This window comes from Lepisma saccharinum, chromosome 6 (assembly GCF_977018435.1).
Source record: "Lepisma saccharinum chromosome 6, izLepSacc3.1, whole genome shotgun sequence".
In the NCBI taxonomy this organism is placed as follows: Eukaryota; Metazoa; Arthropoda; class Insecta; order Zygentoma; family Lepismatidae; genus Lepisma; species Lepisma saccharinum.
Window position 1 is genome coordinate 5,305,881 of NC_139234.1, and position 21,403 is coordinate 5,327,283.

Consider the following 21,403-nt stretch of genomic DNA (forward strand, 5'->3'; position numbering starts at 1 on the left):
AGATAATTTAAATCTTCTAGAATTGCTCTGTGACTCTCTCATTTCTTACATCATAAACATATGATTTTTCACCTATGAGAATAACACTACATATGGTGTCATCAGGGAGTGTATCGTGGAATTCACAGATAATTTTAATGTTTGTCCTGTCATTAACCACAACTTGTTTCCTTTTTGAAGTGTTGATGACAAACATGGGTCTCTGTGCTTTGAATTCATCTGGTGTGTAATACATGTCAGTATTGCCAGTAGTGACCCTTTTGTATGCTGTAAATGCTTCATATAATTTAAGGAAATCATCCTTGGACATGTCTAAATTATAATTTTCTCTAGGGAATACCTCATTTCTGCCATTTTTAAGATATATGTTCTTGATGTTGCAGTTATCAAATCTACTTGAATTTTTTTCCTGATTATTGTGTCTTCCAGTCTGAAACAGTACCACCACAAAATCCGGCATGTCATATTGTATACTGGAGAATGAATTTGTAGCATCAAACTCATAATAAGTACCAGCGGCAGGCTTCTGTACACATTGATATGTATAAAATTGTAAAGGAATCTGTGGATTTTTTATTATATCTGCTTTGTATTTAAGAGCATAACTGGCTTCATATTCAACAACTGGGATTCTTAGCTCCATAGTCTGAATAATGCATTTGCCTTCATCAGGTAGGGTATTGGGCAGAGCTTCCCCTGTAGAGTTTAATGTGCTGTACCTCATCAAAGCATTATTATCATTGGCAGCTCTTCTAAATGTGATTCTTAAACCACCCTTCCACATAATGTCATTGTAATCTGAGAAGAATCCTGGCAACAGGCGCATGGGGAACAGCACTGTGTGGCTCTTGGATAATATTTTATCACCAGCCTCAAATCCACCTATTTTGTAGTAAGAAGCGTCGGTTTTGGGTGATTTTAGTGTGGCCAAAGCTGTGGAGGTAATGCCGGGATAATCCACTCTGTTTATAACAACACCATGCTTTCTGATCTCAATTTAAGAGAACAGATGTGGCACAAAATTATCTACCAATCTTATATTTGAATTTGCCGGATAATCTGCACCATCGAGCTTTACAACATCAAATTTGATGTATAGATCTGCTCTGTGGGGGTGTATAAAGCCATTCGCTACATCAAGATCAACCTCAATTTCTGTGTTGGGTTGATTTAAATTTGCAAATGTCCTCCTGTTTGGGGGGAATGATTGTAGCTCATAACTCTCAATATTTTCCATTTTTTTGTATGTATTTTTATTTAAATATTAATCTCTATGATTGCAGTTGTTGTGGCTCCAGCAAAATCAACTAATTCTTCTTTTTCATTAGTGACCATCAATTCAATGTTATCTATTCTATTATGGCACACAGGAAAATATAATGTTGGGGTTGGAGTGTAGATGATGCGCTCCATAAATTCAGAGTTAGGTTTAAATGTTGCAATGATGCCAGTTTGTTTGTGAGTGCCTATGCCATTTGATTTGGTGATCATACCCTCAGCCACATTACAGTGAATATTCAGAGTCTCTATGGCTAAGAATTTAGGTATATTAATAGCAGTGTGTTTGATGGCTGGTTCAAGTTTTGTGTTGTTCTCCAAGCCTAACAGCTCTCCTATAGTACCCAGATCCACTGTTTCTGTAGCAGATACAATCTCTACTCTGTGAGTGACAGAATTTTGAGTTAATACTATACCTCTGGGTAATTGAGCATTTAGAGTGAAAAGGTAAAGGTAAAGTGTTCCCCTGTGCATAGCACCACGCCATGAAGGCGTATAGGGGGTGTGGGGGTAACGCCCCACATTTAGAGTGGAGCATTTAGAGTGGACAGATTATATTGCCCTGGAGTGATGACAATTTTTTGATCCCCTACTGCAATTTTGTTGTTGTGGTGTGTAATATTAGGGATCAAGTACATGCCATAAAATGCTCTGAGAGCTATTGTTTTGGGATACACTATATCATCATGCAATTTGAGTTTCAATATTGAATTTTGGCTGGTGAGATGGAATACCCCCATGATGTTTCAGATACCACAAGGCCTTTTGAAAATTTTCAATTGATGGTTTATTTATTTGAGACATATATCTAAGAACAGATAAACACAAATGTCCACAATTAACATCTTTGAAGTTTTGAACACGGGCATTATTGTAATAAAGATTAGCTGATTTTAGATATTTTACTAAATTTTCAGGTGGAACACCTCCAAATGAATCAAACACAAATGCCTCATTGTTTAAATATTTAAGATAACAGATCCAGTGAGTGCCCTGATTTTTGTACTTATCCAAATTAACAATGCCACACTCTTTGTTGAGTGGTTGTTCTGGTAAAGAATCAGACATGTACACACCTCTAAAATTTTTGATGCCCAGTGGCTTGATTAAATCTTCAATATCTTGGTTTGTAAGCGGCTCTTGTTTTTTTTAAACTTATTCATGGCTCTCTTAACACCTTTGCCTTGTTTCTCCATGGCCAGGTTATGGCGCTTCAATTCATCTAATTCAGCCCTATTCTTCTTGGCATCTATTACTGTTTTTGCTATGGCAGCTGATCCCCCAGCCAAGCTCCCAACAGCCCCAAGTGCTGCTAAGATGGCCGGGATAGTAAATATGAAACCCCCCACATGTGATTTTTCTGGATTGCTGTAATTTTTTTAATTGGGGGGTACTATGCAACAATTTCATACCATGGGCCTTGGCAAGACAAGAGCTTTTTTTCTTGCGCTGCTTTTTGGTTAAAAGACTATCAATAGTTTTAAGAGATTTAAGACCTGCATAAGGTATTTGATACATAACACCCTTGGCCTTCATTCTAGGTTTATTATATATATATTCACAGCCCCCACCCCAGTTTTTGTTTGGTGTTCATAGCTATGGTGGTCCCCAATGGTGCTATTCTCTCACTCAAAGAAGCATCTTTGCTTACAAATCTACCAAATGCAGCCTCTTCTAATTTCTTGTCTGCAACATGTCTCTTGTCAAGATCAGAATGTGTGTTGTATGCTATGTCATGGTCTCTACAAGCAGCATCTAGGAGATTAACACCAGGATCACCTCTGTTTAATCTATGATCCAATTTTGTACCGGGACCACAATACTGATAGCCTGGAATATGTAGTTCAAATGGCAGCTTGTTTATAATGTCATTAACCAACCCCCGGCCCTCAGAAATATTCCAAAATTTAGGTGGTAGAGTATTAATAATTTTTATAAGATATCCAATCCCCTTAGTGTCATTCACTATAAAATTAGACAATTTGGTGCTTATCATGTCCATAATTCCAACCTTTTCATTGTAAAAATTGTGGTTGCCAGCATTTTCCTCCCCAGCTATCACCAATAACCTATCTACAAGTTTCCTGACATCATCAACCCAGACAAATTCTTTAGGCAGGGTGTTGTATTGTTTGATTCCACTGCCAGTCTTGATCTGTGACCATATGGGCTTGATTAAGTTGTTATATTTTGCTCCACTGCTAGACTTGACTCTTTTTTGTGTGGGATCATTGTTCTGGTATAGAGCATCTGATTTTATTAATATTTCTTTGTAATGCTCATAATCTTGATCTGTAAAGCTGCCAGGCCTTTCCTAGTCATCAGTTCCCACAATCCAGGTGTGCCGGGATATTTAACAAAAGCACCTCTTTCTCCAAGATGAGATTCTGAATATACAATTAGATCATCTCCCATAAATGTTACTCTGAAATTGCCAATTCTATGTATGATGCTACCATCACGCTCTGTGTCAGCATATAAGCCAAAGACCTCATCTTTGTTGTCTTTAGGTGTGCTTAAATATTTTTGAGCAAGAAGACCCAATTCAATAGGATCCAGAGTAGCTTCAATTCTTCGAGGAGCAACAGGACTAGGTGTATGAATACTGGAAAGTGGGGTGATTGGATAATCTAATATGTTCCTTGCAGCTACAGGTACAAGCTCTGTGATCAAATTTTAATTTTGCTCTGTAACAGTTTTGATATTTTTACCTAATTCACTAATAGCATCAATAATAGGCTGTTCTGTTTGTTTGTGTTGTTCATAAATTCCTCGGTTCTGTGATTTCCATCCCTTAAATCTTTTTACAAGATAATCTCTTAATTTAAGATCATCAATGATTGGCCTTTTCATGGTTATTTATATATGTTTCAATGTCTAGAAAATTGTTGATTTTATTTCTATATTTGCCACTATTGGGTTTTCTTGTCATATCAATTGTGACAAACCCATAACTGTCCTGGTTCCAGCACCTACTGCAAAACTTGGAAAAATTATTGTAGCTCAAGTCCCCACCTACATATTCATCATGTATGTGTTTGAGGTTGGTATGATCTTGATGAAACACACATATAAAATTGCTGTTGTCTCGGATCAGCTGCTTCGGTATTTTAGAAAAAGTCTGTGCCAGGTAGAAGCAATCTATGTTTTTGTGCCGCCCCTGTGTAAAGAAATTTCTAACCTTGTTTTGATTATCCAGTATAATGTCATCAAACACAACAACAGAATTATCGAAACATTCATGGAGTGGCTTAACATCTGTGGCTATATCCAATCCATCATATAGCTTCATCAGCTGCTGATATTTTAATTGTTCCAAGCTCTTAGAGAAAACATACAAGTGCCTGTTTTTCCAGTCTAACCAGTTGGGTGCCAATAAAAAATTATCAATCATTAGTGTAGTTTTACCACAAGCTGATGGCCCAACAATAAGACATCTAATATTATCAGGCAGCAACTTGCCATTTCTCTTAATCTGCTGTTCAGGTTCTGGCAGCCTCTTTATACCATCCCAGGTGCTCATATTATCACTTTGTCTGCATCGATCCAGCTGTGTTCTGGAAGTCCTAGCCATTTGACAAATAACTTGTTGCCTTTTCTGCGGATGATTTTTTCTATGAGATATGTGTCAGGCTGTTTAGTTTTGCTGAGTTCTTCTTCATAGAACCGGCCTTTGAGAATTTCTCCTCGGTGGTCTTTTATTATATATGTGTTAAGGGTCCCAGGTTTAACTTGAACCACTGTAAATAATTCAGTGCTCCAGTTTCTTGTAAAGCCTCTTTTGAATAAGTGCTTATATTTGCTGATTCTTACTTGATCACCCACCTTGTATTTGGCCTTTCTTGTTGTTGGCTGGTATCTAGGATAAAAAACAGTCCTGATCAATTTTTGCTCATCAGATGAAGTTACTTCAGAGGGTTTCATGTTGATTGTGGAATGGACCGAGTTGTTATATTTATGTAGAAGTTCTGGAAGAATATTAAGCCATTTATAATTACCTTGAAGTGTAAATTGTTTATACATAAGATTTTTTAGGGTTTTGTTGAATCTCTCTACAATTGAGGCCTTGAGATCACTGTAACTCGAATAATGTTGTATTGACTGGCTTTTAATAAATTGTTGGAACACTGAATTATAAAATTCTTTGCCATTATCTGTTTGCAAATAGCGCGGTGATCTTCCACTCTGATTGATGATTGTCCTGGAGGCTTCTGTAACACATTTTCCAGTCTTGGATTTGAGTGGCACAGCCCAGGCAAATTTTGAAAATGTGTCTATTACAGTAAGTAGATACTTGTAGCCCTTGTTGATTTTGTGTAAGTTTTTCAGCTGTCCACTTGCCATCTCAATCAAGTCGCTCTGCCATAAATCATCTATGCCTTTTGTAACTACTGGCAGTCTCTTATAATTATGTCTGGCTTGTCTGTGTAATTCATCAACAATAATTTGTCTAGACATAATATGTAAACAGGAATATTGCAACTATGGGGTGTTCCGTAGCTGATACTACAGGATTTTCTAAATACAGTTTGTCTCCTATTTGTATATTAAATTCCAGAGAGCCATCATCTTCAGCATAAGATGTTTCTAATGTATTGGGGTCTGTAAAATCCTCTAACTCTACACTGGTGATTTTTGCTTTGTTATCAGCATTTGTTATTCATAAGGTAGGGTAGTGGTGTGCCTGTGGTTGAAGCCAATATTTGAGCTTGATTGGTCTCAGTGTGCCCCCAACAAAAAACTGGTAATAAAATTGTGCAGGGGACAGCATATATATTTTGCCACCTGGTGTAAATGGTGAATGATATTCTTTGTTGGGGATGCTGTACAATTCAAGAATTACTGTATGTTTTGGATTCTCAATTATGCCGGTTATTTCTTTTTCTGCTGTAAGCAATCTGCTTGTTACAGATTCAAGGTGCTCATTGATGGTCCTAACAACATCATCATGGCCTGGCTTGATCTTTATGTCCACAACAAGTTTCTTGTATTGTTGCACAATCTCTTGAAGCTGGGTGGCAAAAACAGACAGAGCATTTGCTTGATTGGATTCCATGGTCCCTAGCTGTTGCTTGATATTAGCTACAATTTGTTGCAAATTTTCAATAACTGCCAATTTTGAATTTTGAGCAGTAAGATCATGGACCTGTCTTCTGATATCCTCAAACAGGGCATGCAGTTCATTAATATGTTGATTAGTTGGTAGAGTGGCCACTGTCTGAGTAAGTTGTTTGATATCTGTCTGGATATTCTTGATATCTTCTGATTTCAATATGCGATTCACAGCTCTCTTAATATTTTTAAGTTCCTGTGATGTAGGCAGATTTTTTACAGTATTTTGCAAAGATTCAAGTGCCAATTTCACATTATTTAATTCAGAAGCATCAGCCACATTTTGCATAGCATTTTGGAGCAGGGCTATATCTGCCTGAGTGGGTGTTGATTGTTGTAAAATTTCAAGTTTTGTTTGGATATCATCGATCAAGTGATGAAAATGAGATAGCTCAGATTCAGTGTTGAGGTTTTCAAGCATTGTGATCTGTTGCTGGACACTGACAAGTGTGTCTACAATACCAGGCAGGCGGGATTCTAGAGATTCTTGTACATTTGTCAAATCACTTTGCACTGCTGCTATTGTACCCTCAAGATGGGTTATGGTACTTTGAATTTTTCCAAAATCTTCATATGTTTCAAGTTGCAGCTTGATGTTTGCAACACTCCGAGTTATTGTACTCAAAGCATCAGAAGATGGTAAGTTGTTCATAAAATTTTCAAGTGTCTCAATTTTTTCTTTAACCTCGGCTATGGCATTGTTCAGAGGGTCCAGATTAGGTATCTGGAGTGATTGAATCTGTTCCTTTAGAGTGGAAATCACTAGATCAAAATCTTCTTGTGATTTTATGCTTTTGACAATTGTTTGGAGCTGTGTCTGGACATTATTTATCTGCTCTTCCAATTGCTGTTTCAATTGCTCAGAGTTGGTGGCCTGGGTCTTAAATTTGGCTTGAAGAGCTGCTACAGCCTCTTCTAAACTTTGAAAATTATCTAATGTGGCCAAATCAGTATATTTCTGAAGCAGCAATTTGAGTTCAGAATCAATTTTAAGAAGAGGGTCCATGCGTTGTGATTGCAAATTTGTAATTTCTAGTTGAAGACTGGCATTGAGTGTGGTTTGTAAAGCTTGTAAATCACTTCTTAATTTCTTGACTCTGACATCAAGCATCAGAATCTCATCACTGTGATCTTCATGTCTTGTATGGCCAAATATATCATTAGGCATTTTGTTTTAGTGGTTATTTATTATTGAATATCTGATTCTTAATTCTATAAAAAAAAAGGTATAAGCTTGTCATATGATCCCGGGACCTCAATATATAAGCAGTCACCAGCAGAAACAGTATATACAGTGCCAGAAATCATGTTTGAGTGCTTAATTCTATAAATATTTCTCCCTACTGAAATCTTGACATTACCCTCAGGGGTTGTAATAAATTGCAATTGACCACCTACAGGTAATTGGTAATGATTTAAATTATTGTTAAATATGTACATCATCATCAACATCTGTAAATATGCTGTTCAGATGAATAATTAACAAAGCACTTAGTTTAGATATCATATCAGAAGAGGGGTGTGGTGTTGGCAGGTCCATAATAGCCTGTTCTTTGAACCCAAATAAGTTCATAGGCATGTTTATTTATTTCAAATCATGCTCTGTAATTTGGCATTGATTGCCATTTTTCAAATCAGAATGACCCCATGGTAGAGTATGTATGCCACATGATAAAATGCATCTCTTATCATCATGTGGATCCAGAGCCACTTTTCTTACAATATTTGTAGTCAACAAGTGATCCACACTCTGAATTCTGGATTCTGATGTTCTGATTGTGCTACATGATTTGAGGCAATTTTTGTAATCTTCAAATTCAAGCTCTTTGTCTACAGTCACTTTGCCAATGCCCTTGGCCGTTTTGGCAACAGCGCCACTACATGTTTCAAAACTGTACATCTTGGCTCTTAACCCAGCAATTGCCACAATAACATCACCAAGTGTCTCATCTTTTAACTTGCCAGGCACCTTTTTGTTGTGGGGTTTAATTTTTGAATGTTCAGTGGTATCAAAATATTTAAACAATTCAGGCTGTGTTATATCTTGATAAACATCTTCTGTTTGAATATCAAGAACAAAACTATCTGTGTCCATGTACATCAGTTTTACACGATCCTTATAAAAAGGCTTCAACACATCATAATACAATTTTAACATGTGTAATTTGGCCAATTCCAATATCACAGCCCCTACATAAATAGGCTTATCAAACTTAATCTTTGTTTTTTTCATGTTGAAAAGTGCCATATTCTCATCATAAATTCTTCTGTAATTGAAGTTGGGCTTTGCTATCAATTTTTTGCTCCGGCTGGGGTCAGTAATTATTTTAACATCAATAGGTTTTCTGACATTTTTAATTGTTTTGCCATACACAGAATTGACCATCAATTTAAACAAGGTCTTATCAAATTGGCTCATTGCAGATGTTCGAAGCTCTGTGTTTGTATCAAAATATGGCTTCAACCATCTTGAGTGCCTGAACCTTAAGACTTTGCCAATTTTGGTCACTTGAACACCATGATTCATCAGGAACTGGAGTTTTTTGTAATATATGACATAATCCTGTTTTGGCTCTAGAGTCATCATCAATTTCTTCTGTTTAGAGCCAGGTGAACACTTAACCTCGGGAATTGGGGGCAGATCAGAAAATGTGTTGTGTAAATCATCAGGAATTGTCAGATCAACCTCTAAGAACAGGCCATAGTTACTGTCATCAAAATCATGAAGATCTTCAATGTTGAAATCTTCAACCCACTCAAGCCCTGCATATGGCAGTTTTTTCATCATGGCATAACCATAGAGGCTATTGGCATCTACATACAGTATATAATTTGATGGCAGTGCTGGATCATAATCAGGAATATATTTGTTATTTGCTCTGGCATATCTCTGAGAACATTGCACCATGCCCCCTCTTATACATTGTTCCATAAACAGATACATATCTTGATCCTGGATCAGATCCAATTGCATTTTAGTGTTTAAAAACATTGCAGACCATGCTAGGCCCGGAGCACTGTAAAAATACATTGGATCCAGCTTATAATTTTCCATGGAAGATTTTCTGAATGCCTGCAGTATATCAGCTAAGAGGGTCACATCAAGTTTTAAATATGCCTTGTGATAATCACCAAATGTCTGGCATTTTAAATTGTTCCACATCAATTGGGCATGGTGATAATCTTCATCAGTGATTCCAGATCCTCTGATTTTGCTGTAAAACTCTTGTTGTGGTGGCAGAGAACACTCATCAAATTTAGAAAAATCTGTAACATAATCATATGGATATACACCCTTCCGCCTAATTAATTTCAGGTCCTGATTTGGAAACGAAGCACATGTGATTTTGAATTGATCAGATAATTGAGTGGCCAGTGTAGCCAGGCTAGCAGACAGAATTCTGTATGAATCAAGAAATCATAAGTGAATAGGAACACCATTAACTTTAACTATTTTGCTAATGGCAATATATTTTTCATTATTTTCAGCTAAAATATTTAAATTCTGCTTGTCAAACCCCTCGTACCTGATCAGATGATGAAAATCATAATTGGATGCACCATGGCAAAATATAGGGACAAATTTTGGTCTCTGGATCTTAATATTACAGCTATTACACAGGGGCATTAAGAATTTACCATCTGTATGAGAATGGTGTTTCACCTTGATATTTGCATCTGAAAATTCACAATCACATACCGGGCATTTTTCTGCATTGTTGAAATCTTCAATCTGTTTCTCTGTTAAAGGCAACATGGGTTTTGATTTTAATAAAACATTAGATGCTATGTTATGGCACTCATTTTCTATTATTTGTGCAAATTCTTTGATGGCATCTGCTCCCATGTATATATCTTCTTTACTAACAACCCCATCCTGTACAACCACATAATAAAAACTAGAAGGTTCATGTAACTGGTATGATATAATTGAAGGTTCATCAGGATCTGGGCTACAGAATGCAAGAGGTTTGAGATTTGATTCAAAATCACAGACTATATATGCTGGGTGTTCCAACAAGGCTTCAAATTTTTTGAATTTGGCATTTTCACTTGGATTAGGCATCACCATATGAACAGGTTTATAGTTGCCACAGTATTTCAGATGCTCAATTAACTTGTTTTTAGCAATTTCTGCATTCTCTTCCCGAACCCCATTCACCATTTTTTGACCATCAAATACAGACAAACATCTTCTGCACAACTTGAATATTCTATGAGTTTTGTCTAGTTGTGTTCTGACTAAAGCTTCAAGATTATGTATCAGAGTATAATGGCGTGTATCATCCCCTTCAATTAAGAGCAGATCAATCGGAACAGCAGAATCATCATCAAATGTACTGATTCTGAGAGGTGCTATCAAGCAATTGCCACGGCCAGTAGAACAAATAAATACATTAATAGATAATTGTTTACCATTGATATTCCTGGCCTTTTTTTCAAATTTATCAATATTCTGAACAGACATTGGATATTCTAAACCCTTCATTGCTTCATCAAAATCATTTTCATGCTGTTTATTAAAAGTTATTCGCTCAGGATGCCTTGAAACTGGATACAAAGCAGCTAAAATACACCACAAAAAGCATTTCTCATCATTATTTTCTATGTTAACCACGGCTCTTTTGTCTTTAATATTGGCAGGTAATGGCACATAAGTGGAACCTTGTAATGGGCTGAATTCAGAAATATTAACATATAACTTGTGTGGAGATCCGCATAGGCTCCATCCAGACTCTTTTGCTGCAAATTCAGAGTGTTTAATATTCAATTGATCTATCAAACTGCTTATTATTTTGTCTGAATTTGCATTTGAATATATAGGTACAGTTTCTGTTATGTGGGGCTGTGTAAATTTTGTGCCATTTGGCTTCTTATATTGTGTAAACAATTTGAGAGACAGCTTATAAGAGCCATTTTGTGCATTTAGAATTGCCTGCACATCAGAATTTATACTGTTCAAAAAATTCTTAATATCACATTTTGGCTCTGATACAAACCGGTAATCCCTAAGTTGGCCATTAAAACTGCTATGGATAGGTGGTGCATAGCGTGGCTGCTTTGCTGCTCTAGCATTAACAGGTGCTTCATGCTTCCTTTTCAGACCAGATGTAGATGGTTGTGGGGGCAGTGTTGATGACTGTGCAGAACAAGTACCTTTATGTTTATATGTGAAGTATTCCATGCTATATTTTCTATGGCATTTAGGGCATATTTTTGTGGGAGTTCTGCATTTGTCTGGATTACAATTCCTTTGATGCTTAGCCCAATTGGGGCTAGATATATTTTTTTGCATTGATTACAATATTTTTGATTTGGCATTTTTGTTGTTGTTTATTATATAAGATTTCCTGGGGTCCAAATCAAAATTCTATGCTTAATAAAAAATATCAGTTGGGTTCGGCAGTGTGATTTGTGTGTGTGTGTGTGTGTGTGTGTGTGTGTGTGTGTGTGTGTGTGTGTGTGTGTGTGTTAATATTTTTTGGTTTGCTATTTATATAAAATTTCTTGGGGTCCAAATCAAAACTTTATACTTAATAAACCTATGACAGGTTGTTAAAAATTCTGTATATTAAATCAAATAGATTTGTAATTCAATTTATACAAATCTGCAATATTTTTGTGTTTAAAAAATATGAGCAGCACTGCAACAACACACCCTTACTCTTCAACAACTCTCACAATACTGGCTGATATGCAATGCAAAATTTCTTTATATAGCCTAAGCACAGACCGCATTGAAAATATTTGAAACAATAAGCCAATCAGAATATAACACATCATCACATTATGTCATAACCAACCAATCAGAAAACAACACATGTCTAATAATTTATTGCTTAATATTGGGTAATAATTTGTTGCAAAACATGATGCAATATAAATAAACCAGAAATAGGCCACAAGTGGACCGGAAGTAGGCAAACCGGAAGTGGACCGGAAGTGAACCGGAAGTGGACCTGAAGTGGACCGGAAGTAAATATGTGTGTGTGTGTGTGTGTGTGTGTGTGTGTGTGTGTGTGTGTGTGTGTGTGTGTGTGTTAATACGTTTGGCCTAGTTTTAAGTGTAGCCAAAAAAAATATCAAGAAGGGCATATTTTTAACAAATTTATGGACAACAATCTCACAGAAGTGCCTTTTATAAGTGTAGGCAAATCAATCTGAGGGGGGTCATACTTTCACGGGAAATTCCCGAGGGCATTTTTACAAAAATCTTGGATTAGACAGGGTTCCACACTTGAGTAAAAAGCTCATATGGGCATGTTGAGCTTGTTTTAAGTGTAGCCAAATCTGCCTAAGGGGGGGTTCATACTTTCTCGGGTTTATAGTATCATCAATTACACTACTATAGCCCAGGGTTGCCCATCCCCCCAAGACCAATGCCGCATCCCACCCAAAATCATGTCAGGGCCTCCCGATGGCGCAGTGGTAGCGTTGTTTCCTTGTAATCAAGGGGTTCCGGGTTCGATACCCGGTGGAGGCACAAGTGGTTCGGATCCCACTTTAAACTGTAGGTCCAGTCCCGATTATCCTTACTGTGCATAAAGTGGACTTAAAACAACAAATCAATCAATCAATCAACCAAAATCATGTCATGTGTCCCCCCAAATCATATCATTCGCGCCATCAAACCATATCGTAATCCCCACAAAGTGTTTAATTACAACAGCGTGTCTACCGAAAGTTACTTTTTCCTAGCTTTACTGAACAGAACACTATACTTGATCTGCCCCTCTTCCCTAAACAGGGGTGCCCTACCCATCACTCAAGACCGCCCCTAAAATCGTTCATCATAACCCCCTCCAAAAGAAAAAAATAGTTTGGATGAATTTTTTCAACACTGGAAAACACTGACTCTTAAAATGATAGAATGTATTGCAAAGGTTCAAAAAGTGTGTTTTTACAGGCAAGGATAATTTTATTTTGTACGTTTACTGCATAGTTCAATAAGACTGCAACGTCTGTCTGAATATTCACTTTCTATGAGCCCTTTCTTGGAGTGTAAGACGTAATACAGATGTCATCATGGACGTCAAAAAGGGGGGTAAAGGGCGCTACGGCCCTCCCTGCACAATGATTATCTATCTTAAATTATATACAGAGCATTCCCTGACATTCGCTACCAGACTCGGCGGCAAGCGGCCCGGCATCAGTGCTTGTCTTTCCCGGTGAACGGGTCCGCGACAGTCGGCTATTAAAATTACAGTTTTCATATTGTGTACTAACCTTGACTACAGAAGGTGTTGAAAATGATGTCCCTCTGCTGCAACACATTCCTGGCATCTCCCAAGGAAATTGGCATTTACACGTGCAAGTTCGTCTATTGTAATTCTCCCGATTTCTCTTACAATACTCTCTTTTAACTCACGGATGGTGTGTACATTGTCTTTGTATACTTTATTTTTTAGATTTCCTCATTTTTCTTCCCACTTTTATTCAGAACTGACCCTGTTACTCTAAACTTTTTTACGAGGTTTAATATAGTGGTCCTATGTGGAACGGGAACGCTAGCAAATTTCGTTGGAAAACGTCGTCGCACTTCTCCACAATTCCTCTTTCAGAAGTAACACTCGACAAGATAAATCCTTTGTTACAATGTAAACTTTTGTGGTGTCATATTAAGCCACAATCTTCAACACACGGACACAACACAACTTCCGAGGGAGGATTATACTGGCGTCAGTTTGCAACGTCAACACAAAGGGAAAAAGAGCGAAGGCAGGGAGAGCGAAAAAAACAGACTGTAGCGTGCGACTGTCGCGGACCCGTTCACCGGGAAAGACAAGCGCTGATGCCGGGCCGCTTGCCGCCGAGTCTCGTAGCGAATGTCAGGGAATGCTCTGTATATTTCACACACATAATTTCATTTCGCAGTAATTTATGTATAAGGGCGTTGCAGTTTGCCCTCCGCCTCCCCTCCCTGTAGAAAAAAACATCCTCCGGGCGTCCATGTATGTCATTGGCGATTGGCCTTCCTTGAACAAGCTGTTCCTTTCAAATTTCCAAACATGTCGTTGTGCTAAAATCAAGCGAAAATGAAGCAAGACTCTAGTATTCTTAATTTTCATTCATATCGTAGAAGTGGTGAATAAAGTAATTCTATACCACCGGCTTCATATCGTAGATGTCAACTAAAAGTTGATTGGTATTTTATTTAGAGGCAAAAACATGCTTTGCATACAAAAAAGCGAAAACGATCTTGCGCAAATATTTTGAAAACAATCACCGAAATCGAACTTATCATATTTACTTTCCCATTTCATAAGTTACGACAACCAAAGTGACGTGTGTTCATTCCACATGTAAATTTCTCTTCCACTGATGTATTCTTCTTCGATGCTTTATTAAATGAATAACAATATTTTTATCGTACCAAAGGCATGCAGGCGAAAAGACGACGAACGAATGCTGCCCCACCAAGCGTTATTTCCCTGAAGCTAGTTTTCTGGCTTGCTATTAGTGTTGCCCACGAGACGAGACTTTGGCCTGTCTCGTCTCGTGGAAATGCTGTGAAATGCTGTCTCGTCTCGAAAATATTCGTTTGTCAAAGGGACACATGATCAATCTCGTCTCGTCTCGAATTTTTAAAAGCCTGTCCCGTCTCGTCCCGTGGTCAACACTACTTGCTATTGGTCGAAACTCTAAGATATGGCATAGCTGTTTGAAAAAAAAACGCTCGGGGGGGGGGGGGGGGTTCTGGACCCCATAACCCATTTCGGTTGGCCCATGTTGGGTCTAAATGTCACCGCACGCCACTGGGGGCCGGTTGTATAAACATCGCTAACTGGAGATCAGATTTGATCTACGATCCGGTAGTGAACTAAGTTCAAGCTTCTATCATGTTCTATAAAGCTAACTGTCGATTTGTCGATCTTAGATCAAATCCTGATCTTGGGTCAAAGAAATACGTTTGGCAACGTGGCAAATCCAGACATGTCGCTAGTGTGCGTGTGATGTTGCCAATTGTCCAACACTGAACAGTAAACATTTTAAAGTCGGTTTCGGAAAATGCATGTATTTAATATTTGAATAAAGAATAAATCTGAGGTGCTGGACGTACTAAATATTCGAACATGTTGCAAATTTAGTAAAATCACTTAAATTAGATACTAAACTGCCATTTATTGCTTGTGCGAGTTCCACGTGGATGATTTGTCATTGACAACGAAAACAGCTATGGGTTCTCGGTTGCAAAGGGGAGAAGAATATGCTTGCATAAATAGAATTTTGTAAAGAAATCTGAATTTCTTTTTAATGCTAAAAAGAGATATAACAACTTTCTTATACTCGGATTTGGAGCTATTGTTCATGTAAGGAGATGTTTATTATATTTATTTTGTTATTACACAACATGTTACAGGTGGACCATTAGTTCCTGTAAGTAATATACGGAATTTTCCTTGCACTTGAATAGCCTACGTTGTGAAATGTAAAATGTGTTTGCGTTTTCCCGAATGGAAAGAAATGTTGAAACAACAGTGGCGCTTGTCCTCTCGGATGTAAATTATGCACAAAATAAATAATATTCAAAATAAAATATGTGTAATTTATATATCGGAAGGAGAGAAAGCTTTACCAACTAAAATGCAACGTGCTCGGTTCATAAAGCAGTAGATATATACACTACAACCAAAGTTACATGATCTGTTCCATTCTGCGGACAACATTCAATTTCAATAACACTTGGCTGGATGCAGTAAAGCGAAATGGTGATATTTTTATTCTCCCTCTTCATCCCAACGCAAGTTTTACAATGATATCATATCAACAAGAAAATGTAGCGGGTCTATTTTCGGTTTGTATCAACACTCGATTGTTCTCAAGTTACTTTTCTCTGATCGTGCAATCAAACAATGTTAGAATATGCTCTTGCAGTCATTGAAGGCAAATTTCAAGGAAAAAATACATGGTATTTCAAACAGTAAATAACAATGACACACGATATATGGAAAGAAATAAAAAATAAAGAAATATTTATCATTGTGCATGCTTCTTCTTTATTATTATGGAAACAGGATTTTACGAATTGATTCTCCCGTCTTGCCGCATACGTTCACTTGCAACACATTTTACAAGCAAATATTCGTTAGTACAGCCATGTTACAACAGCTGAACTACGGTCAATGTCTGCTGATAGGAGAAAAATCGCGGATCAACTTTGATCGCAGATCGCAGGGACTGAATCTCAGTTCAACTTTTATACAACACAAAATCAGAGTTCAGCGTAACTGCAGATCAATTTTACTGGCTAATCGAGGATCAACTGTTTTATACAATCGGGCCTGGGAGAACCATAAAACTGCCGGAGGATGTACCTTCATCCTTCGCGAGTATTGCACTTTCGCCCCCGATATAGTTGGCGCATGCTCAGTAGCATCATGCAAAATGTTGTTAATCCTGACATTCTGGACGGGGGAAATTCGCAACTTCCTGACTAGTTCCAAATTTCCCGAAGCTCTGGAAACCTCGAAATCTACACGTATTTTTCACCTTAAGTGATTATTTTTGCATTTCAGGAATAAAAACTGACAATTTACGACAAATTCCAGACACTTGCAATGCAGAAATACGTCGAGAATTAACGACTTATTAAAACGACCAATCGGAATTTCCCGACTGCTCGGGATCCCGAAGATTCGGGAAGACATTTCCCGAAGTCGGATCGGCACGGGAAATGTTTTTCCCGATCCCGGTCCCGATTTTTCCCGCACAACCCTACCAACCACAAGTACGGTCATGGGCAATTATGGGCTGTAACGACGCCACTGAAAGCCGGTGGTATAGAATTACTTTATTCACCACTTCCGCTTCACGTCCCCTTTTCACCGTTGGATGGAGGCAGTACTCATACAGCAGACAAATGTCAAGGGATATCTAACGTTTGTGTCAAAGTTCTGGATATCCAACAGATATCCAGAATTGCAGTGGACATCTATTGGATGTGTCCGTCCAGGGGATATCCAGGAAGGAAGTTCTATAGATATTCTATGGATCATTTTTTAATATGTTTTGGGTATCAGTACTACTTGGTTTGCTTCAACTGTATCTGAACGTTTTTATTTGATTGTAGATAAGAAAAGGATATATTCTGGACTAGAATTGGATCTACTCTGAACTTTTATTACACATCGATGGGACAGAATGCAGATATTTTATCTATTTTTTTATGCGCAAAAATGATTGATTGGTTGGTCATTTTACGTCGCATTTATGCCATTTTTGGCAAATCGCGACGATGGAGATAAATGGTGATAAGTTGAATGGATGAAAGACAATCACAAACACGTGGACTACACTACGAGCCCCACGGTGGATAATACTGGTCGTGAGTCCAGATGCCAGAGCATCGCTAGTCGGCTAAGTGCAGTCCAGGGTGCACTACGTGGAAGTGAGGTTGGCATTCGGGTGTCTTGAGAAAGGGTCACCCCTTACACCCCTGATGAGAAAATAATACTCCTGATCTAGATTTAGGCATATCAAAGATCTCTTGCACACTATTGTTTATAACATGTAACTCCTCTCTCTCTCCCTATCAAACACACACAAACACACACACACAAACTATGAAACACGTACGTATACACATCCGAAAATGCTTTATGCATGATAAGCAGAGTATGCACACCAATTTTGAGCTTATTGTTTACTACCACCTATAAACACAGCAACTTCCTTAGTGCAAATTGGTGTGTTGAGCAAGACAGACACACAAAGACTCGTGCCAAAGAAATTTTCACCGAGCCTTGCGTGCATGGTTCATTGGTTCAGACAATGGGTCTACACACGATATTATGTCTTAAGGTGATGTTTGCGAGTTACGATTTAAGACTGCAACACAGAGTTTTGAGTCCTAACATACAAGTGAATGACTAGGAATTATGAGTGAATGTTCCTAAGGATATCAAAACATCAATGTCAATTTTTGGATAACTTTCCTTTCTGAAAAATACAATTACAAAAATAATATAATCATATATCAAAGATGACCGAAGATCATAGCAAATGAATTTCATAGATAATTGAGTTCTATTTATTTAATTTGCAAGGAGCATTGACTTCAGCTTGCTTCTCGGCAATAAACGTAATGTCTGGAGGAGGGTGGTACTTCTTCAGTAATTGCTTTGCTTCCCATTCTCCACTGTCAATGATGTGCTTGTCGACTTCTGCAAGATTCCAGAATCGAAGCTGAGCCAGTAAATGCTTATGCTTCACGTTTTGGACCAACAGTTCCTCATAGAGTTCCTCAGGATCCTTGAAGTGTAGATGGGCACGAGACTCCTCCTCTGTGATGAGGAAGCAGTTCCAAGGAGACCAGTCCTTGCGGACGTCCCAACGGCACAGGCGCAGCTGTGTGACGTCGGTCGCTGAGCTCAGAGGCGATTGGCGATGCCACACTTTCTCCACTAGCCAGTACATGTCGATTTCGTTCAGAGAGAACGCGATAGACGACCTGCACTTCCTTTTAACTTCATCCGCTCTGATATTATTAAGCATGGTCCTGTACCGATCGTAATCCATGCGTTTATGGGTAATGTTCCTATTGTACCTGCACTTTAGACACTCTCTGATGGACATAGTTTCTCCACCTTCCACAAAATACTTCAATGACTTGAATTTTCTACAGTAATAGCACATGTACAGATTATTCAGCATCTTCTTGAAGTTATATACCAGCATATGCTTTGGAGCTTCGGGATTGAATTCTGGATTGTGCATGTGTTCCATATAAAGACTGTTGATACGGGAATGAAGAGCTTCTAATTTGGAACCTGGTATTCCACGCACTCTCAAGTCGCACTCCCTATCTATGAGATCTTCCAGCTCATCAGTAAAGAGACAGTTTTGCTTTTGGACCACCTCTTTAAAATGAGCCAGTGCTTCTAAACACTCTTGATTAGACATGCTTGGTTTGTTGATTCCATCGTATGCTTCCTTCAGTTCTCGAACTCTCTGAGTATTTAGAGTGTCCATTGATACTAATTTACCTTTATTGCGATGCCATTCTATTGGGTTGGCCGACTTTTCGAGAAAATGCGTTTCCATTTCCTTCACGTCTTGTTGATGGAGTCTCATCTTGTGTTCTTGAATGGCATTCATTATTTCAACTTGTCTCAGAAACACAAAGTATATTTCAGCTTTCTTCACACAGCCTGACTTTAATCTTCCTATGCGTTGTATCTCCGCTCGCTTCCACCGTTCGACAAGATTGTATAAGTGTTCAAAGTCAGCTTTGGTACGCGGAAAGACTTTTCTTCTTATTTCATAACGAAGAGCTCGAATGTGGGATTCTTCCTTAAGCCGTTCCTGCTCAATCAACCACGCTTTACGTATTTCTATGTTCTTCCTCATTTCTGCGAGGTAATTATTCAGAACATAACGCCTCCAGTTCCGCTGAATAACGAACAAGTTGAAAAGTCTCTCATACTCGCACTCATCTGCAGTAATATACTTTGAAGCCGTGACAATCTTATCACTTTCTGAGAAAATAAATATCCCGTCCCGTGGAATTTGAGTGGACTTATCGTCCGTTGTTTCACTCAGTTTGGGTTTCAAACCAACGGTTTGCGTTTCACGACAGTTCAAGCCATTGCGAGGATAACGAAATGGTCGTGGTAACGTTTGTGCTACCGCATGGTGATATTCGGTGCCAGTTTCCTTGTTGCGAAAACCTCCCAAGAACGATTTCCGTATGCATTCATCTTCAATATTTACGATTAGATCTTTCGGCTCTTCTTCCGTTGTCTGAACCTTGACTGTAATACTCTTTGTCACAGGAGTAGGGCGAAAACCAAATTTATGTAGTGAATATTTCTCATGGTCGGTGATTTTAAAACCTACATCAAATACCTCCCTTTCAGGATCTATCATAGACAAGGTCATAAAGTCTGTTATTTCTTCTCCCTTCCATAGTAGTTGAATGACTTCCTGTGGAAAATCAAAACTTTCGGCAAGATCTGCTTTCAAACATAAAATCGACATTTGCAATGGACAAGTGCGAGTAATAATTTGATCATCGTCTGTTAAGAAATTCACTGTTACCATACGGTAGGTCCAGTCTGTTGTTTTAGACATTTCTTCAGCCGATGATGAAGGTTGGGTTTGACTAACAACCGTCCTGTGCATTTTGTGCGAAAAACTTATGACAAGGTGCAGTTTCGCTGGAGCTTACTTCTTGAAATATATCTCTAGAGATTCTTTGTGCACAGGAAATAGAAACATAGCTTTGACATTGATCGTTGAAAACAGATAAGACCAATCTACAGATTCAGCAGAGAACACACGCACTGGCATATTAATTAGATACAGACAAAATGTTCTGCTCTGGTTTCACTTATTCAAAATTCTAAATTCGAAAGTATCATACCAAGAATATACTCTGTCAATGTACTAAATAACAAACACAATTTGCAGCAGCACATGCAGCAAATCTCTCTAAAAAAAACACAGATCAATACAAATGAAACACTATACGAATGGAATGTTCTTTTGTTTCTATAAGATTCTAATCGCAAGTGCCATCTTGTGGACAGACTGAACTAAACCTGAAAAAAGTTAAAACATTCAAGTGGCATGCATATTTGGCATTTATCACCAAAGTGTTCATAAAGTGTTTTTTTTGGGGGAGGGCCAGAAAAGTCGGTACCGGAATCGGTAAGTAAATTTGCCGTCCCGATCGTGACAGAGACGTAACGAGATTCATGGGGACCCCAAGGCAGACTACTCAAGTGGGCCCCCCAGTTACTAGTGGCTGGACCTACGAATACAAAAAATGCGTAATTTTAGCATATATTAAGCAAATATAATTATCTTTATTTTGATTAAAGATGCGTTTGTTTTTGATAAATGCTAGAGACGACTAGTACAAAATAACTATAATAAAGTAGATACTTTGAAATACTTTCTTTACTCATTAATAAATTAAGATCACTGATTAACTACAATGCTTACATTATAGATTCATTTATTATCATTTACGCAAAAGCTTCGATTACTTTCTCAAACTTAATTTTTG

The 21,403-nt window shown here is 38.0% G+C and overlaps 1 protein-coding gene across 1 annotated transcript; it reads right to left on the reverse strand.

Annotated features, from left to right (window-relative positions):
* Nucleotides 1–18,316: 18,316 nt before the first annotated feature.
* Nucleotides 18,317–20,839, reverse strand: LOC145989201 (IQ motif and ubiquitin-like domain-containing protein). The gene has a single exon (XM_083124502.1). It carries the CDS (start codon nt 20,512–20,514, stop codon nt 18,418–18,420), a length of 2,097 nt encoding a protein of 698 aa, XP_082980628.1. The 5' UTR covers nt 20,515–20,839; the 3' UTR covers nt 18,317–18,417.
* Between the last annotated feature and the right edge of the window lie 564 nt (nt 20,840–21,403).